This window comes from Oryctolagus cuniculus, chromosome 2 (assembly GCF_964237555.1).
Source record: "Oryctolagus cuniculus chromosome 2, mOryCun1.1, whole genome shotgun sequence".
Taxonomy (NCBI): Eukaryota; Metazoa; Chordata; class Mammalia; order Lagomorpha; family Leporidae; genus Oryctolagus; species Oryctolagus cuniculus.
Window position 1 is genome coordinate 31,723,840 of NC_091433.1, and position 24,399 is coordinate 31,748,238.

General features: G+C 48.1%; 1 protein-coding gene across 2 annotated transcripts in view; it reads right to left on the bottom strand.

The window, feature by feature from the left end:
• Positions 1-24,399, bottom strand: part of RELL1 (RELT like 1) — a 60,219-nt gene that overhangs the window by 15,755 nt on the left and 20,065 nt on the right. The window contains exons 2-4 of one of the 2 annotated variants that reach the window (XM_002709268.5): positions 13,395-13,619; positions 11,593-11,664; positions 3,048-3,105 (exon numbers count right to left, since the gene is read on the bottom strand). In XM_002709268.5, coding sequence (XP_002709314.2) covers positions 3,048-3,105; positions 11,593-11,664; positions 13,395-13,619 — 355 coding nt within the window. The remainder of the gene's footprint in view (positions 1-3,047; positions 3,106-11,592; positions 11,665-13,394; positions 13,620-24,399) is intronic. The other variant, XM_051830751.2, reaches the window with a different exon arrangement.

The window sequence follows — 24,399 nt, forward strand, 5'->3', positions numbered from 1 at the left end:
GGTTGGGAAAGCAGTGGAAGATGGCCAGGGTGCTTGGGCCCCTGCACAGGCATGGGAGACCTGGAACAAGCTCCTGCTCCTGGCTTCAGATTAGCACGGCTCCAGCCGTTGTAGCTTTCTGGGGAGTGGGCCAGAGGATGGGGGCCCTCTCTCGCTCTCCAACTCTGCCTCTCTGTAACTCTGCCTTTCAAATAAATAAATCCTTGGGGAAAAATGAGTTTATTTTGTTGAAAAAAACTTTGAGATCCATACACAGGATCTTCAAGAAGTTCGCAGAAATGAACATTATGAAAAAATACTCATGGATTTCAATGACTATTTGCACCAAAATAAACCTATCTTTTCTCATGATTTTTCCATGAACTTTTGGAAGTATTCAGTGTACCCTGAAGGAAAGAAAAACCTGAATTTCAACCAAATAGCTGATGATTTCAGATAATCAAAATATTTGATCCAATCTGGCTCTATTATCAATGGGTGGTAATAACAGTAACAATAAAAATAGCTATGTATGTTAATCCAATTCAACTTTATAAAGCGACACCATAAATAGTATTAATTTCCTCACTTTAAAAATGAGGACACTGGCCGGCACCTCGGCTCACTAGGTAAATCCTCCGCCTTGCAGCACCGGCACACCGGGTTCTAGTCCGGGTCGGGGTGCCGGATTCTGTCCCGGTTGCCCCTCTTCCAGGCCAGCTCTCTGCTGTGGCCAGGGAGTGCAGTGGAGGATGGCCCAAGTACTTGGGCCCTGCACCCCATGGGAGACCAGGATAAGTACCTGGCTCCTGCCATCGGATCAGCGCGATGCGCCGGCCGCAGCACGCTGACCGTGGCAGCCATTGGAGGGTGAACCAACTGTCCACTCTGCCTGTCAAAAAAAAAAAAAAAAAAAAAAATGAGGACACTGAAGCACAGAGAAGTAAAGTAACTTGTCCAAGATGGTACAGCAAATAAGTGATAGATCTGAGATCCAGACACAGAAAGCGGAATTCCAGAATCCACGCACTCTGCCTCCACGTGAACTACAGTGCCTCTGAAGCAGGGGAGACCACTTTGATAATCTGGAAGAAACGTGGCCAGACCACCTGCAACCTACACAGAAGCAGAAGTGGAAAAAATGAGTTTATTTTGTTGCAAACAACTGTGAGACCCATAGATCCACAGGATCTTCAAGAAGTTCAAAGATACACCAGATGTTGGCTCCTTTCAAAAGGCACATGTTGGGAAGAATCAGAACAGGTCAGGGCCAGGCTAGCCAGGACGCAGCCTCGGCCCCACCTGGGTGCACAGCCTGATACCTGCGATTGTGACCAGAGTCCCCAGGGCACCCGGGTTGGTTCCAGACAGCAGAAAGCAGTCCTGTGCTGTTGAGAACTGACGGCCTGCAGGCTACACATGGACAGCCCTCGGCTGAGCACGTGTTCTCAGATGGCACACACAGCACCTGCTCTCTGGGGGTGCCCTTCAACCTGCCAGAATAAAACCAGGCAGCATCGCCTTCCTGGGGTAGAGGCACATTCAATTAACTCCCCACATGAGAAGGCTGAATTTAAGGGTTTAACAGCATCCATTCAACGAACATGTACCAAGTACTGGCTGTGGCGCTACAGGATGCCCAAAGACAACTAAGACAAAGATACCATGACGGAATCTGGGCCAGAATGTGGGAGAAACCACAGTCCTGTGTCTCTAGAAGCTACATCACCAGAGCTTCCTTACCTCGCCTGCCTGCACTCTCATTTCTCTAGAATGCGCCTCTAACACGGCCACAGTGACAAACACACGGACGCATTTAAGACGCATTTAGGACGTGTACCACCCACGTAGGAAGCAGCATCAGATCCAACCTCCTTGCCACGTCACTCAGTCCTAATCTGCTTTGTCAGCCCTCCTTGCTACTGGCCAGAGCACACTCTCTCGACACTCCAAACCAAAGCATCCCCAGGTGCAGTGCACTGGACACTTTCACGCTCTCATGCCTTTTCTCCCGACTTCCTCCTGCCTCCTGTCCCACCTCTTGCACACTCCTGGTTCAGCTCTTCTGTGCCAGGCCCTCTGGTCGCTGCTTCTCCTTCCTACAGCACATTCAGGCTCTTTATTCCCTGCTAGACTGAGTTCCCCCACAGCACGGGTCTGTAAACACTCAGCTCTTGCACACAGCAGGTATTCAATAAGTGTGTAACCAGTACACAACAGGCATTCAAAACATGCTCCTTATTGGAAGTATATAGAAACACAGTGATCTGTAACTAATTATGAAGGAATACAATATGCAACAATCAAAACCTAAAACAGTAATACAAAAAGAGAACATAACAGGTGTCTCTAACCAGCAAAGTATGTCAAGTTTGACAAGTTTGTCACTTGTTTACTCATCATTGGCCATGCAGGTTTTTCAATGCCAGAGGTACTAAAAGGTATCTTTTCCTTTTAACAACCCAACGAAGTAGGGACAGTGGTTGCCTCCATGCTCTAGATCGGGATGGGGAATGTCTGACCTACAAAATTATTTGGCCTGACCCTGCCAAGGCAATGCCAGGCAGGACTTGAAATTCACTAAGTCTATAGCAGGCTAATTTTTAAGCTGATAATTCTGTATGGGCTGCAAATGGTGCTATAAATATCCAAGTGGCCCTTGGCAGAATAAAGGTCCTGCACCCCTGCTGTAGAGGACAGACCTTGAGCCCAGGGAGGAACAGGCAGTCACTAAGTAGCAGAGGGAGGACCCAGCCAGCGTGCCCTGGTACCAAGGCTGTGCGCATGCCCTTAACTTCTTCCCGTCGCCATTCTCCAGCAGTCATCCAACTAGCACAAGTTCCTACCCCAGGGACAGGGACAATGTGGGGAGACTCGGGTTGTCATGCCTGGAGTCACTTGAGAGCTAGCTAGTGCTCTGGCACGTAGGGAGTGGTGAACGCCCTACAACGAGCAGGACAGCGCCCAACAGCAAGCAATTATCTAACAGATCGGCCTTGCAATTGTCATCACATCGGAGCAAAGAACTGAAAAAACCTTGCCCAGTAAAAGGCAGGAGAGGCGCTTACCTTTCCGGATCACACAGGCTATTGTCTGCTACCATTGCCTTTAAGACATCCGCATTGGCTAGGGAACAAAATAAAATTAAATGGAATGAGTAAGATGGGTAATCTCAGAACTATCCCACCCAAAAGCTGTGAGGAAAACACCTAATTCAGTCTCTCCAGAGCCTAGGTCTGGAGGCCCTGGATCAGAAAGGGCCTTTCCCAGGGGAACCCCAGCACACGGCACCATCTGCCCCTGGATCACACAGGAATTTGGTATGAGTGACAGGATCTAGTGCTTTGCTTCCCACATACCATTAAACAATAACATAGAAGAAACAATTCTGTCCCTTCAAACCAAAGGAACATTTCGATGCTGCTACTCCACTGCAGTTAGCTCCTTTTGACAAACCCACTTTAATGAATATGTATGACCAGAGGGACCTGTGTCTTCTAATAATCTATGTGTGCACGAATCACTAGCTTTAAACAAACTGGACATCCATTAAGTGTCAAGTCTGTTCCACATTAAACTAGGGGTGGGGAGGGCCAACTTTCCAGATGGGCCAGTTTGGCTTAGTTTTACTTCAGAACCATGCAAACATTTAAATCTAGACAGATACCTTAAAATTTCAGCCACTGATCACAACCCGTAAGTCATGTAATATAGGTTGACTTACATTAGACTCTTAATGTTTTCAAAAATTTAAATTTGCAGATGGAGGACTAAGCAACTATTTAAAAATGAAAATGAAACCTCAGCTCCTTGGGTCCCTCCTCTATGCCCACCCCCACCCTCACCCCTCACACATGTTCTTTTTGCCTTTGTACAATGGTCACGCTCTCAAGAACGAAAGGCTGAAGTAAACGTGCAAGTTCCTCTTGATCTATTCATCGGCAAAGGCAAATGTCATTACCGACTCCTAACTTTTTCCATTGATTGTGAAAGCACAATGACTAACCAGAGCAAATTCTCTAGGGAGGAAAGAATTTTTAAAAATCACACTGACCAAGTGAGCCAACACTGATATCGAACCTCTAGCACATAAGTGACAGAAGAGGCCGATTCACTCCATTTCAACATTGCTGCCGTGCGCACGCCCAGGTGGGGCTCACTCGATGCGCGCGTGTTGTTTCTCAGATGGTTTCCATCAGTGTCCTGCCCAAAAGCCTTTCTCCACTTTTTCCTGCCAGCCACTCATGAATATTATAGATCTGTCTATGCACTGTCTGCAATTCTATGCTTCAGATACAAGAAGAAGTTCCCAGCCCCAATCCAACGGTCACCCACATGGTGGGCTGGGTTGCCTCTGCAACCCGTGAGAGAGGGGCTTTTTAAAATAAATATTAACACGACATAGTGCCCTTTACTAATAGAAACAGAGTCTCTGCACTCTATGACATCTGTGAAGCTATACAAATTCACTTGAAAACACAAACTCTGATCTAAGACTCCTGTCCTTACAAAAACAGTATGGAAAATGGGCCTGTGGTACCCCCTCCCAACCAACAAAGATGGCATAGTACCACTCTAAAATGTACTTAACTGTAATCTAGGGATGTCAGTCACCTCCTCTTTTGACTAATAATGAGCATACAGAAAAACAATTTTCTTCCAGGTAACAGGTTTGGATAGACAATCCCATATATGGTTTTGCATTTATTGTACACAAAATACTCAATAATTTACCAGTTTACATTTAGTCTGCAATCATTTCTCAAACTTCAACACCACAAACATAAAAAGGAGGGAAGACAACTACCAAAAGTATGAAAATAAAGACAGCATTAACAGCACTTATAGGAATGAATCATTTTTTTTAGGAATGAGCTTTTTAGAAAAAATAAAGATTTTAATAGTTGCCTGAGGAAATGAATCACTGATAAAATAATAATAATCACCTAAAATGAAACATCAAATTATAAAGTGGTATAAGGAAGATAAAATATATTAATATCGTTCCTAAAGATTTTTTTTTTGGAAACTTGTATTTCTCATGGGTCCTTGGATTCCTGTTAACTCGCCCTTCTCTCTTAAAACAATTAATTAGTGAAAACTGCCTTCTCTGCTCTGATTAAGAGCTCTCAGCAGACTCAGCTTTCTAGGCGACCAACACCCACCCACCCTGAGACGGGCGAGCACTTGGCGTGCACACGCACGCACACACACACGCACACATGCATTCCTGCACCCGTGCGTGTACACATACCCTTGCCTCCGGGCTAACCTCCAATCTACACCAGGGAGGAAACGCCAGTCCCTGTCCCTGGGGAACGTTTTTGGTTCCCTTTGATAAGAGCATTCTTTCAACATAGCACCATTAGAGCTTAACCATATGCTTTAATTTGGTTGTGAAATTACCATTATAAAACAATTATCTAATTGAGTCCTGCTGAGTATCCATCTCCTCCTTGCCTAATACTCGTAACTCCAGTAAGCCACACTGCCTTTTCACCACACTGGCCAACATTCTGTCAACTACACTCCCTTTCCTGGGCTGCCCGAGAATGGGAGGAGTCAGATTCAAAGCTAGGAAAACCCATCAAGAGTGGGGAATTTTCTAGCATGCACCATTTTCCATAAAAAAAAAAAAAAAAAAAAAAAAAAAATTCCCTGGATTCCCGCTTGAGAATACGCACAAAACAATCCAGTTTGGGCAAGACAAACATCCTGTCATCTCTCCTACCACCACTCAGTTTGCTTTACACTCAAGACAAATTTCCAAGCAAGAACATTGGCAGCACCATAATTTAAGTGCCTGGTATGTGCCCGTCACTGCCTGGAACCACTAGAGACCTCACCACGTTGGACTCTCTGATAAACCTAACAGTAGACAGAACTTCACGTCCATTTTATAGTTACAGGCCTAGGGATTATAGCTGGCCAATCGCACTGCCAGACAGCAACAGACGAGGCCACAAAATCTAGTCTGACTATGGGATGCGTGCTTTATCCCCAACACTCTCCCTCCTGCTCCTTAAATGTCCAAGACTCTGCCCAAACAGTTAGAATAGTGGCTCTCAGCATATTTGTACAACCAACCATAGCCAGTATTAGAACCCACTCAGTAATCCTGATGGTTTATAAAGGAATTCCTTCTGCTCCAATAATAAATTGAGCTGTAAGAAGTCACAAAGAGAGTCTGTCCCCCAGTGTAAAAACTCAAGGGTGTTTGGGGAATAATGGTGGGACTCTCCAGTTTACTACATGAGGCAGCTGAAAATGCCAATGACTGACCACTATTCAGTTCAGCTCTGTTCAAAAAGATAAATTAAAAGATAAGCCTGTAGTTACCCCAACCTTGGGATTAGGAGGACATCGAAGCCGGCACCGTGGCTCACTAGGCTAATCCTCCGCCTTGCGGTGCCGGCACACCAGGTTCTAGTCCCGGTCGGGGTGCTGGATTCTGTCCCGGTTGCCCCTCTTCCAGGCCAGCTCTCTGCTGTGGCCAGGGAGTGCAGTGGAGGATGGCCCAAGTGCTTGGGCCCTGCACCCCATGGGAGACCAGGAGAAGCACCTGGCTCCTGCCATTGGATCAGCGCGGTGCGCCGGCCGCAGCGGCCATTGGAGGGTGAACCAACGGCAAAGGAAGACCTTTCTCTCTGTCTCTCTCTCTCACTGTCCACTCACTTTGTCTGTCAAAAAATAAAAAAAAAATAAAAAAAAGAGGAGGACATCGGGGCACAGGTGTGGTAGAAAATAAAATCAATCCAGTCTCGGTCCCTGGCTCCTGGCACAAAAGCTCCTGAAGCCCTTGGAAATGCCCAAGGCACAGGAATATCTTCTGTTATTCTTTCTTTGGGTCACCGGTGAGTCTACCCTGATGAGGTGACCGACAGGGGGGCCCGAGGCAGCCTCAGGGTGGGGCCAGTCACCAGAATGGCAGAAGGGGTACAAGCCAGGCACTTTCAGCCCCTCCCAGGGACCTCTGGGAAGTGGGAAGTTGGTCCAGGGCTGGAGATGGAGCTCTTTAAAAACCTCAACACCAAGATGTGGTGAGCTTCTGGGCTGCTGAGCACGAAGCTGCTTCGAGGACGGAGCTGCTGAGGGGGCAGGAGAAGCCAGGCGCCCTGCCAGCACTCGCCCCACACGGCTCTTCCTCCCAGGCGCTCCAGAGTTGGAGCCTCTGTAACAAACCAGTGAACGGCACAGAGTGTTTCCTGGAGTTCCGGCAGCCTTCCTAGCCAGTTACCAAACTCGAGGAGGGGCTGAGGGGACCCCCACGTTTGCAGGCAGGGAGTCACAAGCCCTGGAAGCCCAGAGTCAGAACTGGCATCTGAAGCGGAGGGCAGCGCAGGCTCGTCAGATGGAGCCCTTCACTCTCAGGATTTGCTGCCGACTCCAGGCAGGAGGATTACCCCAGCTGGCATCTGGAGGGCTGGAGAACAGGTCCCCCACGCCAGAAGAGTTGCGAGGGTGCAGAGAAACAAGGTGTGTTTGCCTGGCAGACAGCTGGCAAATCCATCCTCCAAGAGACACTTCACTGCAATGGTTTTCCGTCACTACAGACATGATCATGCGATCAAACCACAGACAAGAATGTCACCAAGAGCACAAGTAAAACATCACAACACTTGTCAAATGGAAAATACAAAGTAAACGAGGCCAGTGCTGTGGCGCAGAGGGTAAAGCTGCTGCCTGCAGCACCAGCATGCCATATGGGTGCTGGTTCAAGTCCCAGCTGCTCTAGTTAGGATCCAGCTCCCTGCTAGTGTGACTGGGAAAGCAGCAGAGGATGGCCCAAGTCCTTGGGCCCCCGCACACACTTGAGAGACCTGGATGAAGCTCCTAGCTCCTGTCTTTGGTCTAGCCCAGCTCCAGCCACTGGGGCCATTTGGGAAGTGAACCAAGAGATGGAAGATCTCTCTCTCTGTCCCTTCCCCTCTCTCTCTCTCTCTCTCTGTAACTCTGCCTTTCAAATAAATAAATCTCTGAAAAAAAAATACAAGGCAGAAAACGGTCCATATATCATGATTACAAATATTTTAAAAATATGTGAATCTAGGAAGAGAAAACCTAAATAAACATGGAGAAATGGTAATTTTAGACGCTTGCAACTCCAGCATCCCCTATGGCAGCGCCAGTTCGAGTCCCGGCTGCTTTGCTTCTGGTCCAGCTCCCTGCTAATGCATCTGGGAAAGCAGCGGACAATGGCCACCCACGTGGGAGATTTGGATGGAGTTCCAAGTCCTGGCATGGGCCTGATGGAGGCCTGGCTGCTGCTAGTATTTGGGGACGTGAACCAGTAGATCAAAAATTCTCTCTCTCTCTCTCTCTCTCTCTCTCTCCACCCCCCTCTCCATTCCTTTCTTGGCCTTTCAAATAAATAAATATAATTTAAAAAAAAAGAATGCTTACTGATGGGCAAATGATGGAATAAACAAAGAAGAAGCATCCCATGAGCATCAGCAGTGAGGAAATTTACAACATGCATTTGCCCAGGGATGCAAAAGACGTCTTCCCTGTTGGCTTGATGGAAGCAGCCCACTGCTGACACTGTCCTGCCATGTGCCGCTCAGGTGACCCTGGACAAGAGTCTTATGCTGTGGGCCACTGTTTCTTTCATCTTTAAAAAGGGGTAAATGAGGCTGGCACTATCGTGCAATAGGTTAATAAACCTGCGGCGCTGGCATCCCATATGGGTGCCAGTTCCAGTCCCGGCTGCTCCTCTTCTGATCCAGCTCTCTGCTATGACCTGGGAAAGCAGGAGAAGATGGCCCAAGCACATGGGCCCCTGCACATGTGTGAGAGATCCAGAAGAAGCTCCTGGTTCCTGGCTTCAGATCAGCCCAGCTCTGGCCATTGCAGCCATTTGGCGAGTGAACCAGCAAATGGAAGACCTCTCTCTCTGTCTCTCCCTCTCTGTCTGTAACTCTTAGATTCTCAAAAAATAAAAATAAAAATAAAAAATAAGCACTTAGAGCCTTCTTTCCTTCATCTGTGAAATAGTATATCAGTACCAATATGACAGGGATGCTTTGAGGATTAAATGATACTCCACACATACAAAACATCGAGATGAACTGTGAAAACATAAAGCATGCCATAAAGCCAGCAATGAAATTATGCTGATTAGGAAATCACAGTCTCTCTAAGTGAAAACAGCTGAGCAGAGTCAAACACACTGTGCCAGGCATGTGAGGGAAGGTGGGCAGGGGAAGTACTTGGGGAAGGGCTGAAGGTAGCAGAACAGGAGTACAGAGGAGTTTCAACCCCTAGACAAATGGCTCGGCCACATCGGGGCACACTGCATGAGTCAGCAGCAACCAGAGCAAAGCCAGAGACCAGCAAGGAGGTTTTTGAAGTCGCCATGAGAAGAAAGCACTCAAATATGAGAACGCACAGCTACGGAGCACGTGGACAGGGAACTCCACACGCCTCAGAAATCTCAGGGCTGTGGCTTGGGTGTGTCCCCGAGAATTCATGTGTGGGGAACTTCACCCACCAACTCACACCCGTTCATGGTATTTGCTGATGCCTGGGTCATGATTTGGCCTTTGATCCATTCACGCACTAATGAGCCTCGGAGAAAGGCTTTGTGACAAAAGCCAGCTCTCTGTCATCAACCACTACGGAGGCATGATCGGTGGCCACTACATGCCTGTGCGCACCTGCCCAACGATGGCAGCAGCCAGCGCAGTGACGTGGGCTGGAGCTTATTTGATGACAGCACAGTGATGACGGTAGATGCGAGCCAGGTCGTGACGCGATATGCTTACGTACTCTAGACCGCTGACAGAACTCTCCTGTGGAGAGGCCCCCCAGGGCAGGGCATTCTGAGCACCACCCAGACCTAGGCCCTGCAGCCCAGGCTGCTGCCAGCCAGGCTTCCCGGATTGGCAGGAGCTCGAGGCTGACGAGGAGCCGGTGCCCGAGGGCCCTGGGCCCCTGGGTCCCCCAAGACTGGGTGGGCCCCCCACTACGTGGCCCTACCACACCAGATGAGGGCTGCCTCCAGGACTTTGCCCTGGGCACTGTGACAGCTTTGCTGGCCCTGGTTCTCAGTGTGTTCTATCCTCTGGTATCCCAGAGTTGCTGGAGATGAGCCCACCTTTGGGCAGCTGCTGTGAGCTGGCCCACCTACCTGCCTGCCAGTCGAGTCTCACCTTTGTGGTGGGGAACAGCTCTGGGCCCTGGGCCTCAGCGTGTGCACCTGGTGGGAGAGGTGGGGCCTGAGGCTCCTGCAGGGGCACAGCTCCCCAGGGTGGGTGTCCACCCAGCCATCTGTCCCTTCCTCCTGCTGCTCCGACCCTTGGCCTGGGGTTTGGCCCTACCCAACTTGCTTCTTGTATTTAAAGCGTTAATAAAGTGAGACTATGCGGGGGGGGGGGGGGGAGCGAGCTCTTGTCGGCACACCTGCTCTGGCTTGCCCTGTAATATGGTGCGGCAAGAGGGTCCCACACCAGACACCAAGCAGATGCCGGCATCGTCTCTTGGACTTTCCAGCCTTCAGAATTGTAAGCCAAGCAAACCTCTGTTCCTTAGAAATTGCCTTGTCTGTGGTATTCAGTGATAGCAACAGAAAAGGGACTAAAACTATATCCCACTGACATAACAACCAACCAGTGCTCAAAATAAGGGCCTAATCTGTCTAATCAGGGTCAAATAAATCTTTAAGAAGATGAGGGTTTAAACTATATTTCAAAAAATGCATATCCATAGAAGTTAAGCTTCTTTTTATTAATCTATTTATTCATTTGAGAGACAGAGATAGAAAATTCCAAAACACCTAAAACGGCTGGGGGCTGAAGCTGTAGCCATAAAGTCAACCCAGGTCTCCCTTAGGGGCGGTGGGCACACAATTACTAGAGCTATCACTGCTGCCTCCCAGGGTCTGCATTAGCAGGAAGCTGGAGTCAGGAGCTGGAGCCAAGAACTGAACCCAGGTATTCTGATGTCGGGTGTGGGTGTGTTAGAGGCTAGAAGAAATGCCTGCTCCAACAAAAGTTAAACTTGTTAGAGAACAGATAACAAAGAATTGGTATATCCACTGATAGAAAGCAGCGTCAGGTGACCAGCAGATGGCGGAGGGAACGGCGGACGGCAATGGCTGCTTACACATACGGAATTTCAGTGGGGGATGATGAAAATGTTCTAGAGCTAGACTGGGGTGACAGCTGTACAGCAATGTGAATGTAGCTAATGCCATGACGGCATACCTTAAAACGGTTACAGTAGTAAATTCTGTTATGTGCATTTTAATACAACTTTTCTCAAGTGAAAAAATGGACGAGATATCTGAGCGCTCCGCGTGTGCTAGCCACAGCAGTCTGAGGTGACTATGATTACTCTCTCCCCCCCCCCAGGAGGAAGCTGAGGCTTCACGAGGTGCGGAGACTTGCCCCAGATTGCACACAACCAGGAAGCAGCAAGGCCAGGATTTGAGCATAAACCCACCGCTGGCTCCTGCGACTCATGCTCAGAGAGCCACTAACGCGTGCTGGAACCCAAGGCATTAGGGAGCTTAGAGGAATAGGCAAGAGAATGCATGAAGGTCCTGACTCTTCAGAGCAGGTTTTCAATAGAACGTGAATACCGAATTCTTCCAGAACGCTAAACTATGCATACCTTCATTTTTCATGATGTAGTGGACAATCTGCCCAACAGTGTCACTGTTTTCATTGATACTGTCATTCAACTCTGAAAGAAAAGAGGAGTGGAGAATGGGTTACAACTGACCACCAGCATGAAGTCCAGCAGAGCCCAGGACCCCACAGTAAAGCTTCCAAAGTTCAGGCGATCACCTGTGGCACTAACATCCTAAGCTCTCTTCCTTCTCCCTGAACTTCCTGAGGCACACCATGTCTGAATTTCTTGGCAGAACAAGCATGAAAAGAAAGTCCCAGAGTTGCCTGCCAATCTCTTCTCAAGTTTCAGACACCCACACAATTTCTAAGACAACAATTTGCAAATGCATTTGTCCTAGTCCTTACACCTATCTTCCTTCTCCCCCTCTCCCTCTCTCTCTCTTTCTCTCTCTCCCTCCCTCTGTCTCTCATCAGTTCCTTAAACCCTTAGGGGAAGTAGGATGAAGAAAGCTAATTAAAAGCAAACAATTCTCCTTGGATTTTATTTTAATTGCAGACTTACTCCCTAATTACCTCAACATTGGCCATGATTATTCCCCCACACTTAGTTCACTGTGAGGAACCCTACCTACAATGCATGTGGTCTTTGGGAGGAAAAAAAATCACACCTCCACTCTGGTAATGTTTCATGAAGACAAGGACGAAGACACAGGGCTGAAACAGCTCACCCTACTTCAGAGAGAATGAGTCACGGTGCCCAGTGTCCTGCCCCTTCCCCGGGATAGTGTCTTCCCGTGCAGAGGTCAGTTTCCCTCCCACGTGGGAGCATGTGTCAGCTTAGGCAGCCAGAGCTGACCGCTAAGCCACTCCAGAGGGTACCTTGGAAGGCAGAGAGCAGGAGCCCCCCCCACACACACTTTCTGTTGACAAACACTTAGCTTTGGTTTGCTCAAAAGCTCAACCATGACTCACCCTGCAACTGTGTTCTTGCTCAGCCTCAAAGGTCAGTGGGGGTGGGAAACACCAACAGTGCGCAGGCTGGCGAGGAATGAAGAACCTGCCCACTCCAGGCCCTGTGGGTTGGCCGAAGGGTGAGCTCCTCCAAACGTCACCCTTCTGCAAAACCTGCCCGTGGGTGTGCTGAAGGGGATATGCAGAGTCACGACTGCCCTTGGAGGCCAAGTCGGGGCAGGGGGACTGGGCTGGCCCACCAGTGAGCAAGGGACCTGCGTCCCTCAGGGTGTTCCAAACCCTACCTGACAACTACTGATGAAGCACAGGTTCTTACCTTACTTTCTACTGCCCTGCCCACATACTCACTTCCTTAATGAACATAAATTCCCCCAGCAGAAGCAACAGCACAAACATGGTGAGACTGATTCAATTTTCCCATCATTCTTATGAGAATGTGATTCTGTAATAAGAGCCAGGATTCGTGTGTACTGAGCGGCCGGATGTGCCACCCACCAAACGTTATCTTCACTCTAAATTTCACAATAATCCTACCACGTGAAGATCAGTGTCCTCACTTAAGTGAAACTGAAACATCACTCGAATAACATTAAATTACTTAGAGACGAACTGCAGTTAAATTACACACAGAAGAGATGCAGAGCACGCGACCTGTCCGAGGCCACAGGGCAAGGAAGGGGAGTGCGTGACAGCAAGACGCCAAACAGCAGGCAAGACTGGTGTGACACATCCACTTTCACCGCACCATGCCACCTGCTAAAAAAGTCGATGGCTTTGCCTCATAGAGACGGAAAGCGTACAGGGCAGGTCTCTTCTTCAAACAATGCTTCCCCTCCCCACCACACCAACAGAAGGAATCCAGCTGTTTACCTATCTTTTCCACCTTTTCCTCTTCAATGTCTTGCTCAGCTTCTGTCGTGCAACGGTAGCCTTTCTTCTTAAGCAGGTGGCAGATGAGGACTCCAAAGAGGCCCATGATGAAGAACACAGGGACAAGGGCATAGGCGATGTACTCCGGGTGTCCGTTCCCGGTGTTGTTGGTGGGTGACGGGGTCGTCTCGGCTCTGGAGTGCAACGTGCGGCTGCCCACGTTGTCTACAGAAAGAAACACATGGGGCTGCACTGCATGTCTGTCGGGGACAAGAAACGCTTGCAACCCCCAGGGAATGTTCATGGTAGCTCAGGGTCTGCTCCCAACACCACAGGCAGAACAGACACAGGGGGTATGAGCCCAGGCTTGGGCTACAGTGAACCGAGTTCATCTCCTGTTCCTGCTGCTGTTGAACTGGGCCCCCCTCCCTCTCGGTGATTTAAAACCCCTTGAAGCCAGCCTCCAGTTCTGCCCTGAAAGAGCACCTCCACAGAGTGGGCTGCGCACACAGGGCCTCAGCGAAGTGTGCAGCACAGAGTAAATGCACACAGTCAGGCCACAGGAGAGCACGGTCCTTGACGGTTAAGAGCAACTCAGGATCCAAGACATCCTTACAAGGACTGCATTATTTTGAGTTTTTGTGATTTACAAACATGTATCACCGCGTCCCAGGGAAAAACTGAAGACGACACGAATACAAGTTAGTGAACCACACCCATCAGAGAGAGACACAATGTGGCGCTGGGCGAAAACTCCAGGCCACAGGCAGCAGCAGCGGCCTGGCCACTAACAGTCATGTGACTGAACTGCTCTGTGCTGTTTCCGCGTCTGTAAGTCGGGATCAGATGATTGTATTTATCTTTGATCATTTTGTTTTTAAGATTCATTCATTTATTTATTTGAAAGGCATAGATTTAGAGAGAAGGAGAGAGGAGACTTGGGTTGAATTCCCACCCCACCATTGAGCGGCTGTGTGACAACAGGACGATGACTCGGCATCTCAGCCTCAGATCCTTATGAAACGGGCATACTAACAGCACCTGCCCGCCCTTCTAGGGCTGTTATGAACATGCAGTAAGTGACTGCTGACTGCTGTGGTTTGGATACGGTTTGAGTGTGCGCCCCACAGGTTCACGTGCTGGAAAGCCGGTACTGCTGCCTGGGGAACCTCCAAGGGGTGGGGCCTGGCCAAAGGTAATTAAGCCAAAGGGGCACTGCCCGAGGAAAGAACTAACACTGGCGTCAGGTTGTAAAGCAAGTTCCGCTCTCATGGCGCTCTCCCTCTCTCTCTCCATCATTCACTTGCACACTTCCTGTCTCACCACATGATCCTTCCCTCTGGCACACACTCTCACCATGATGTAGCCAGGAGGCCCGCACCAGAGTCAAGAAGATGCTCACGGCACTTCTTTACCCAGCCTCAGGTCTTTAGTTACCGCAACAGAAAACAGACTAATGCACGTGTAACACACACAGAGCCAGCTCTGCCACACGGCCAGTGCTCCTCCATGTGCTGGGCACCATGCCAGGCACCCGTGAGGCAAGTGCAGATGGCACTGAGCAAAACAGAAACCACTGTCGTCACGCCACATGTTCTGGGAGAATTCGGTTCACCCACAGATTAGAGTACAAAAGCGGAGAAATCAGAGATGGCATTAAGATTTTGGCTCAGGGTGCCAACATAAAAATGGAAGTGTGTACACTTGTTTATCTGAACACTGATCCAAATCAACATTTATTGCACGCCCATTACAAGACAAGCACCATGCTGGGAGCTGGGTACAGAAGAGTGTTGGACAACGTAACACAGGCCCTGTCATCCTGAAACTTGTAGTACAACATCAGAAACAGACATCAAACAAGTCAACAGACGGCCAGATCATGAGAGATGGTGAGAAATCTCAATGCTGTGAAGGAATCCATGGGCAGCTGAGGAGGAACTAACAGTGGGGACTCATTTTTATGCCTTCATGAATGGGGAAGCTGGGAGGCGGACATCTCCTGCAGAAAAGGAGAAGTTTGCTTTGAGACATATCGAAGTATCGCACAGACACATAGCAGCGGGCAGCCACGTGTCCTGGCCTGTGGGGGAGCCTCGTGGACGCTGGAGAGCAAGACTTCGTGAGCCTGGGCCACACATTCACTATAGGATGTGGCCCGCAAGACGACGGAGCAGACTGCAGGAAAAGTCACAGGCCCCACATCATGGAAAATGAGGAGAGAAGTAGGAAACCAAGGAGGGTGTCACCCAGGTGAGGAATAAGGAAAGATGTAGAATTTGATTGAAATGAAGCCTCCGCACATGGGATCCTTCCCTTCTGAAGTGACAGCATGAGGTTTTCTGCAGCAGGGAGATGCACACTCACGGCTTAAGCAATGCAGAAGTTAGAAAGCCAGAGACATGTAACCACAAACTCTGTCAGGAGCACTTTGTTGAGAAAGGAATCTGTGTTCTAATGACGATCCTGGGGACCAATACCTGGTGTAAAATGACCAAAGCTCACCACAGCAGCAAGCAGTACCAAAGAGAAGCTTAATTTGCAAACTAAAGGTCATAGAATCGAGGGCTACCTCTTGTTTACAAGGAAATACCCATTATCTTTTCACATGAAAGGAAATAGCTGGTTTCTTAGGTTTAGAAAAAGTTGCATGCATTATTTTATCAAAAAACCTGTAGAATTTTGGATAACCTATCATTGTTCTCCAGTTTCTCCCCTAAGAGTCAATACAATGAATATATAAAGAAAGAAATATCCCTTAATATATGCAATTAGAGTTTAATCTCAAGTCTTACATTCAGTAAGAATCAGAAATATTTAACTTCTTCATAATTCCAAATAAGTACTATTTAATAATTCCTTAAATAACTTATATTCCCTGCAGCTGGAATAGATTTAGACTGAGAGGTCTTACTCAGAATCGTTGTCTGGTTCCATCTGGAGGTGATAAATTTTCTCTGTGGGACACTGGGAAACAGACATGAAAGCAGAGGGGATCAGAACTGGAGCCAACAGCACCTCCCGAATCAGGTGGTTGCAAAAGTCTCTTCACAGAAATTTTGAGTGCTTGTGATTTTTAAACATGTTATCATTGTGTCCCATGGAAAAACTGAAGATATGAATGCAAATTAGTGAACCACCAATTAGAGAGAAACGCAGTGTGGCACTGGCCACAGGCATCGTCCACGCCACAGGCAGCAGCAATAGCCTGGCCACTAACTGCGATGTGAATGCATTGCTCTGGGCTCCACTTTCTTGTGTGTAAGATGGAATCAAATGATTGTATCTATCTTTGATTACTTTTTTTTTAAGATTTATTTATGGGGCTGGCACTGTGGCTCAGCAGGTAAAGCCCCAGCCTGCAGCGCCGGTATCCCAAACATGTGCCAGTTTGAGTCCCAGCTGCTCCTCTTCTGATCCAGTTCTCTGCTATGGCCTGAGAAAGCAGTAGAAGATGGCCCAAGTCCTTGGGCCCCTGCACCCTCTTGGGAGACCTGGAGGAAGCTCCTGGCTCCTGGCTTCAGCTCTGGCTGTTGCAGTCATTTGGGGAGTGAACCAGCAGAATGGAAGACTTTCTCTCTCTCTCTCTCTCTGGCTCTACCTCTCTCTGTAACTCTGTCTTTCAAATAAATAAAATAATTTAAAAAAAAAAAAAAGACTGACTTATTTGAAAGGCAGAGATATAGAGAAAAGGAGAGACAGAAAGATAGAGATCTTCCATCCTCTGGTTCACTACCCAAATGGCTACAACAGCCGGGGCTGGGCCAGGTAGAAGCCAGGAGCCAGGAGGTTCTTCCAGGTCTCACATGAATGCAGGGGCCCAAGTACTTGAGCCACCTGCTGCTGCTTTCCCAGGCGCATTAGCAGGGAGCAAAACCAGAAGTGGAGCAGCTGGGAATTGAACTGGTGCCCAAATGGGACTCCAGTGATGCAGGTGGAGGCTTAACCTTCTAGGCCACAGGACCAGCCCCCAACTTTGAGTACTTTTACATGCAGTTGTATTTTCTGGAGAGGGAGACGGAGACGGAGACGGAGAGGCAGAGGGAGAGGCAGAGGCAGAGGCAGAGGCAGACGGAGAGGGAGAGCTTCCACCTGCCTGTTCACTCCTCCTGTGTTCACAACAGCCAAAGCCGGGCAGACTATCAGAGTCTCCCATGTGGGGAGTAGGACCCAGGTACTGCAGCCATCATCTGTTGTCTCCCAGCATGCATATCAGCAGGAAGGTGAATTGGAAGCAGTGGCAGGATTTGCACTAGGCACTCAGACACAAGATGCCTGCATCCCAAGTACCAGCTTAACATGCTTTACCGCTACATCCACCCATCTGTGACAAATTTAAGACATGATCCCAAAATTCTCTGGCACTGCTCCCACCCACAGGTGATGTCTGTATTCCTCCCCTTAAATTGATTCTCTGTTCTTTGCCTGACCAGTGGGGTACCCTGGAAGTGATGCTCTGTCAGTTTCCAGGCTCCAGGCCTTAGGAAGCGGTCAGCTCCACTTCCTATCTCTGGGGACTCTTGATCTTGAAAATGAGCCACCACGCTGTGAGGAAACCTGTTTTCCAGTGGGAAGAAACCAAGAGCAGGCATCACCTTGCCGTCCAGTGGCCGAGCCATCTTAGAAGCAGATGCTGAAGCTCCAAGTGGTGTTGCTTTGAACCAAGATGAGCTGTCTCTAATGAACCCAGCCCACACTGCAGATCCCTTAGCCAAATGAATGACTATTGTTGTTTTCAAACATTAAGCTTTAAAGTCAGGGTAATTTGTTACAAAGCAAACATTCACTGGAAGACTACCTCATAGGGTAATTAGGAGGATAAAATAAATGAATAGGCAAACACTAAGAAGAGCATCAAAGAAAAGAATTATGTTCAATGTAGACCTGTCCATCCAATCCAACAAGGCAGCTACTAGCATCACATAGCTTTTCAAACTTCAACTTAAGTCAATAGAAGTTAAAGAAAGTTAAAAATTCAATTCCCTCAATTGTATTCACATCTCAAGTGCTCAGCAGCTACCAAATTGGATGGGTCAAAAAAAGAATATTTACATAATTCCAGAAAGTTCTATCTGACCATCCCAATATGGACTACAAGGAATAGCTAACAAGGAAAATACTGACTGAACAACCTACTGTGATCATGTTAACAAATCAATGAAGGGCCAGCACCACGGCTCAATAGGCTAATCCTCCACCTGCAGCGCCGGCACTCCGGGTTCTAGTCCTGGTTGGGGCACCGGATTCTGTCCCAGTTGCCCCTCTTCCAGGCCAGCTCTCTGCTGTGGCCAGGGAGTGCAGTGGAGGATGGCCCAAGTGCTTGGGCCCTGCACCCCATGCAGCACACTGGCCGCAGCGGCCATTGGAGGGTGAACCAACAGCAAAGGAAGACCTTTCTCTCTGTCTCTCTCTCTCACTGTCCACTCTGCCTGTCAAAAAAAAAAAAAAAAAAAAAAGAAAGAAAATCAATGAACAATAACTTTTAAGTTACAAAGTAAGTATTGGCAAATAATCCCTAATTATTTGCTAAGTAAATAAATTTAGCTTTCCTTTAATTTGTACTGACAATTCTCTTAGAAACATTGTATCCCTCTTCCTCATTCACCCCAGCTGAACAGCAACTGAATTACATACAAATTACCTGAATCCAAATAACAAAGGTTATTTAATTAGTTTTATCCTTACACTTTGCTGTGTCTTTCTGCAATCAGTAGGTATTATCTTTGTCCCAGGGTGACAGGTACTTAAAAGTAAAAACATGTGGAGCAGAGACTGTTAGCTGGTTGGGAGCAACAGATCCCTTTGGGAACCTGAAGGATGCTGTGATTCCTGCTACAAAATTTTGCCTCCAATTTCTGCAGGCTCTTGGACCCCAAGTTAACATAACGGCAAATGACTGGACAAGGCTGATGCCCAAGTTTTTGCTTGAGCAACATGGTGGACATTGGTGTCCTCCACTGAGATGGGAAATATCTTCAGAGAAGCAAGTTTGCTTGTTGTTATACACTGCTTTTATCAACACACACACACACACACACACACACTGCTATATTGAATTCTCAATCCCCAGCACCTCAGAACCTAACTAGGAAACAGAATCTTTATAATACAATGGTAATGGGATTAAAAATGAGGTCATTAGAATGGACTAGAAGCCAGGTAACTGGTCTCCCTGTAAAAGGAAGAAATTTGGAGACAGACATGCACACAGAGAAAAGGCTATAGGAAGACAAACAGATACCTGAGAGATGCTTCTACAGAACAAGGGATGCCAAGATTGCCAGAAAACCACAGAAGCCAGGACAGAGGTGTGCAGCGGATCCTCACAGCCCAGCTGACACCCTGATCTTGGACTTCCAGCCTGCAGAACTGAGACATGAATGTCTGTTGGCTAAGCCGCCCAGGCTGCAGTCTTCCAGACAGCCCCTGCAAGCTCCTACACTTGGTAGGGACAGGGGTCCGTCAAGAGTTCAGTCTGGAACATGCAGAGATAGAGGTATGCAAGGGGACATCCGTTAGCTTCCATGAGAAACCTGAAGGGAGTCTTTCTTCTGCCCTGGGTCACAGAAGAAGGAGTTTCCAGAAAAAATACAAACGGTCAGCTGGTCAGGTGCTGGAAAACAGGAAAGAGATGAAAAATGATGCTCCTATTATGGTAAATAGTGTGGAATTCTTAAAAAATCAAAAACAGGACTGCTACATGATCCAGAAATTCCACTTCTGCGTATATACCCAAAGGAAATGCAGTATTCTCAATGCCCAAGATAGGAGAACAACCTAAACATCCGTCAGCAGAGGAAAGGATAAAGAAATTATGGTGCACACATACAATGGAATATTATTTGACTTGACAAAAGAAGGAAATCCTGCCATGTGCAGCGCCATGACTGAACCTGGAGGGTATTACGCCGAGTGCAACAAGCCAGGCACAGAAGCATAAATGCTGAGCGATACTACTTAGATGGGGTATCTAAAATGTTCAGCCTCACAGAAATAGAGTCGAATAGGGGTTTTCAGGTGCTAGGGGGAAGAAGAAATGGACAGATGCTGTTCCCCAGGCATAAAGTTTCGGTTACACACGATGAATACATTCTAGAGATCTGACCGTACTGTATTGTGCACTTAAGAATCTGTTCAGAGTTTGGACTTTGTGTTCATCAGCTTTACCACAATAAAAAGAAAGGAACCACCTACCAGGAGACCTTGGAAAGAGTCTTGAGAAGAACTCAGAGAAATCAGGCCACACAGCAGTTCCTAAGGCCACACAGGAAGACTTTAGCTTCTAATTTAGGAAAGAACTTGGTATTATTTGTTTTAACTTTCCCCTTGTCAGAGCTTACTCCTTGTTTCTCCATAGCATCTTAAAGTAAACAGTCTTTAACAGTCTGAAAAATACAATTAAAAAATAAAATAGGAGGGAAAAATAATCCATAAGCGATCTCTGTGGCCCTCAATGCAGCAGTTTTCCACTGCACTGGAAGACAAGACAGAAGCCAGATTCCCTGGGATAAGGAAAGACCTGGAGCTCTGGGTAGTCTTTCTAGAAGTTCCATATGAGCGAGCAGAGGGAGAGAAGTAGTTCACCCTCAAGGTCAAGGGAAGAAATTTTTGTTTGGAGTTTATTTTTTTTAAGTGAATGATACTAATGTGATTGTCTTATTCCATTTGCTGTTGCTCTAACAGAATACCTAAGACTGGGTAGTTTATCAAGAATACAGGTCTATTTTGGCTCATGGTTCCAGAGGCTGGGAAACCCAAGACCAGGTGGCTGCATCTGGCAAAGCCTCGTGCTATACTAGCTCACTGGGGAAAGCAGAAGAGCAAGTGGCCAAGTAAGAAAGCAAGCAAGCCCGCGGGCCAGCCATGACTGACAGCAACACTCTGCAGTGCTGACCAAGCCAGGCCTGTGAGAACTCACTCATGCAGGAAAGGCATTCGCCCATTCATGAGGGCTCCCCTGCCATGACCCTGACTCCTTCCACTGGGCCCCTCCTCCTCATGCTGCTGCACAGAGGGTGGGGTCTCCAACACAAGAATTTTGGGGGACACCCTCAAACCACAGCAGTGTTGATTTGTATGTAGAAGGCATGGAGCAGAAGGGAAAGACTGAGAGTGTGTGACTTTGAAGAGATGCCCTCCACGAATGAGACAAATGCAGGAATAAGCAGAGACATTTCTTCCTGAGGCCATCCTGGAAGGTGAGTGGAAGGAAGTTGAGGGAGCAGGTGCAAGTTGTCTCTATTGTCTTTTTATTTATTTACTTATTCATTTTCATTTTATTTTATTCAACAGACCCAGAGATCTACTCTCTGCTACTTCATGTCCCAAATGCCAGCAATGACTAGGGTTTGGGCCAGACTGAAGCCAGGAGCAAAGAATTAAGCCCAGGTATACCAAGTGGGTGGCAGGGACCCAAAGAGTTGAACTACCACTTGCTGCTTCCCAAGGTATTCAGTGCTAGGAAGCTGGAATCAGAAATGGCTGGGATTCAAACCAAGGCACCTGGATCCAGGATGCAGCAGCTTAAGCACCAGACCTAGTGCCCACCACCTCCATCGTCTTTTACCGTAAGAAACAAAGGCATCTGTTAAGGACTAGCAGGCTTGGGCAGAAGAGGGGTCCTGGGTAGAAGGCTGGCTCGGCAGAGAGATGGCAGGAATAGAGGAGCCAGTGAATGAATGCACAATGGCACATAGGACACAGCAGAGATGCGCACCCCCAAATCTCCAGCTGTACTAACTGTACTAACCCAGGGGTACCATGCAGGCTGGAAAGAACAGCAGAATAACCGACTGGCAATCGGGATCAGCGTGCAAAGGAGGCAGAGCTGGAGTAAAGAAGGGAACAGGTTAAGATGGTTCCAGAATGACAGACGTGTGACTCACAGGCATTTATGGCACCACAATCACGTAGCACATAGAAGCCACCATGAAGCAGAGCACGGAATCTTCACTCTAAACCCAGGAAACAGCTACCGGAACCACCCCTACATTACAGATTGGGAAACAGAGGAACAGAAAGATTAGGTAACGTCTTCAGAGTCACTGGGCCACTAAGGGCCAGTCTGGAATCCAATCCAGGCAGTCTGGGTCTTCTCTGCTTGTCTACAGCTTCCTGTTAGCCCAAGAATCTGTCTCATTTCAAACAGGGCTTGTAAGAGAGCACCCTGCAGCCACCAGTGCCTGCTTCAGGGGCATTGTAATTATCTTTCTCTCAACACTATGTCATCCCTCAGCCACTTTGCTGTGAAAATGGTAAATGCTAGCCAGCCCTCATACTTCACAACTCGGTTTAGAATAAAGTCTCCCCACACTTAAAACCATGGATTCTACTGCCAGAAATAGGTTATGCTTTATAAATGCACCCTTCCCAGCTCCAAAGCAGTTTATGGGATGGACCAGTACAAAATTCTCCTATTTGTCCTTGATTCCACATCTCTCTCCCAAGCCTCAAATCACAGTTCACCTTAAACAGGTCATAACCAGGGCTGCCCACAGCCTTGCTACCTCTCCAAAAGGAAGCCTGTCTGCTGCACCCAGCAAGAGCCATCCAAACAGGCAGCTCTTGGCTTTGACCTACAACGCCTGATTCCTTTCCCCGGCATAGCAAATTTAAAGTCCATCAAAGGCCAGCATTTTTTCAAACTCTTAGGGTTTTTCCTGGACCCTGGCAGGTTTGGTTAATTTGCTGCATTCTCTGTATGTAGTCTCCACTGGAGAGACTGGAGAGACTGCCAAAGAAGACAGGAGACCCAAAAGATCAAAGATAGCAGGAAACCAAGGAAGAGGCTTGAGCAATGTCTGGAGTCCACCTAAAAAGCCAAAGCAATTTTCCAGCTGGTTTCCAAAGGATGCTTCTTGTACTCCCAACTGACCCCAATGGTCAGAGGAGCTGGGACAGATGGCGTGGAAACGGCATTCCTCAAACCCACTGGGCGAGGCTTGAGGGCTGCCCAAATAATGAGGAAGATGATGGCACGAATCAGAAACTGCAGATAAGGAGTTGTTTCATGGCGACACAGGCCCAGAGCCTTCTGATGGCCCTGATAGCAATCCTGCCCCCTCTCACCAGGAAGTGGTGTGTTTTCCTGGAAGCGAAGCTTTCCCAGCAGTCACCCGAGAGACTCTTGACAGCAAAGGGACTTGGCTGGTGAGTGGACAGCCCACCCGACGCTAAGCTGGAAAGTGGATTTTAAACACACACACACACACCCCTATGTTTAAATCACAGCATCCACACATGCTCTGGTTTGGGTCTAGTGTACTGATGAAGACGGCTGGACATTCACTCTTCTAAAGGGATTTAGCCAGCTACATCACACAGCCTGTGACCCTGAGCAAGTCACTTCACCTCTCCGGGCCTGCAACTCACAGGCAGAGCCCACGTCCTCCACAGTCCTCAAGGTTCCACCACTTGCTGACATCCTGGGGCCCCGTCCGCGACTCACTCCAAGTAGATGCTACTGGAGAGAGAAACACAAGCCCATCCGCTGGGTTCACAGGCCAAACCCAAAAAGCTCTGGGAACCAAACTTTTTTCTGTGACTCCCTTCACAGCCAAAACAAACCTGACCAAATCCATTTCCTGGCAAAACCCATGCTGACCTGATGGGAGGCTATCAACATCTCTGTTCCACTTAGTCTGCTGCCTAAACATGGACGGATCTGATTAGAGCCCCTCAGCAGGGAGTCGCACGATTCAGCGTTCAGACCACAGGCACTAAGGGCTTCCCATCAGCGCATTACTAGGAGCCTGGTACTCAGGAGTACTCATCCAGGGGGCAAAGCTGGTAAGTGGTCACACAATTAGTACTAGTACTAGTACTCACTAGTACTAATTAGATTGCTCAGTAGAGCTAGGACCTGCTAGCTGAACCACCTCCTCTATCAAGCTGTTTGAACACGGCTTAGGGGCTGGCACTGTGGCTCACTTGGCTAATCCTCCACCTGCGGTGCTGGCATCCCATATGGGTGCTGGGTTCTAGTCCCGGTTGCTCCTCTTCCAGT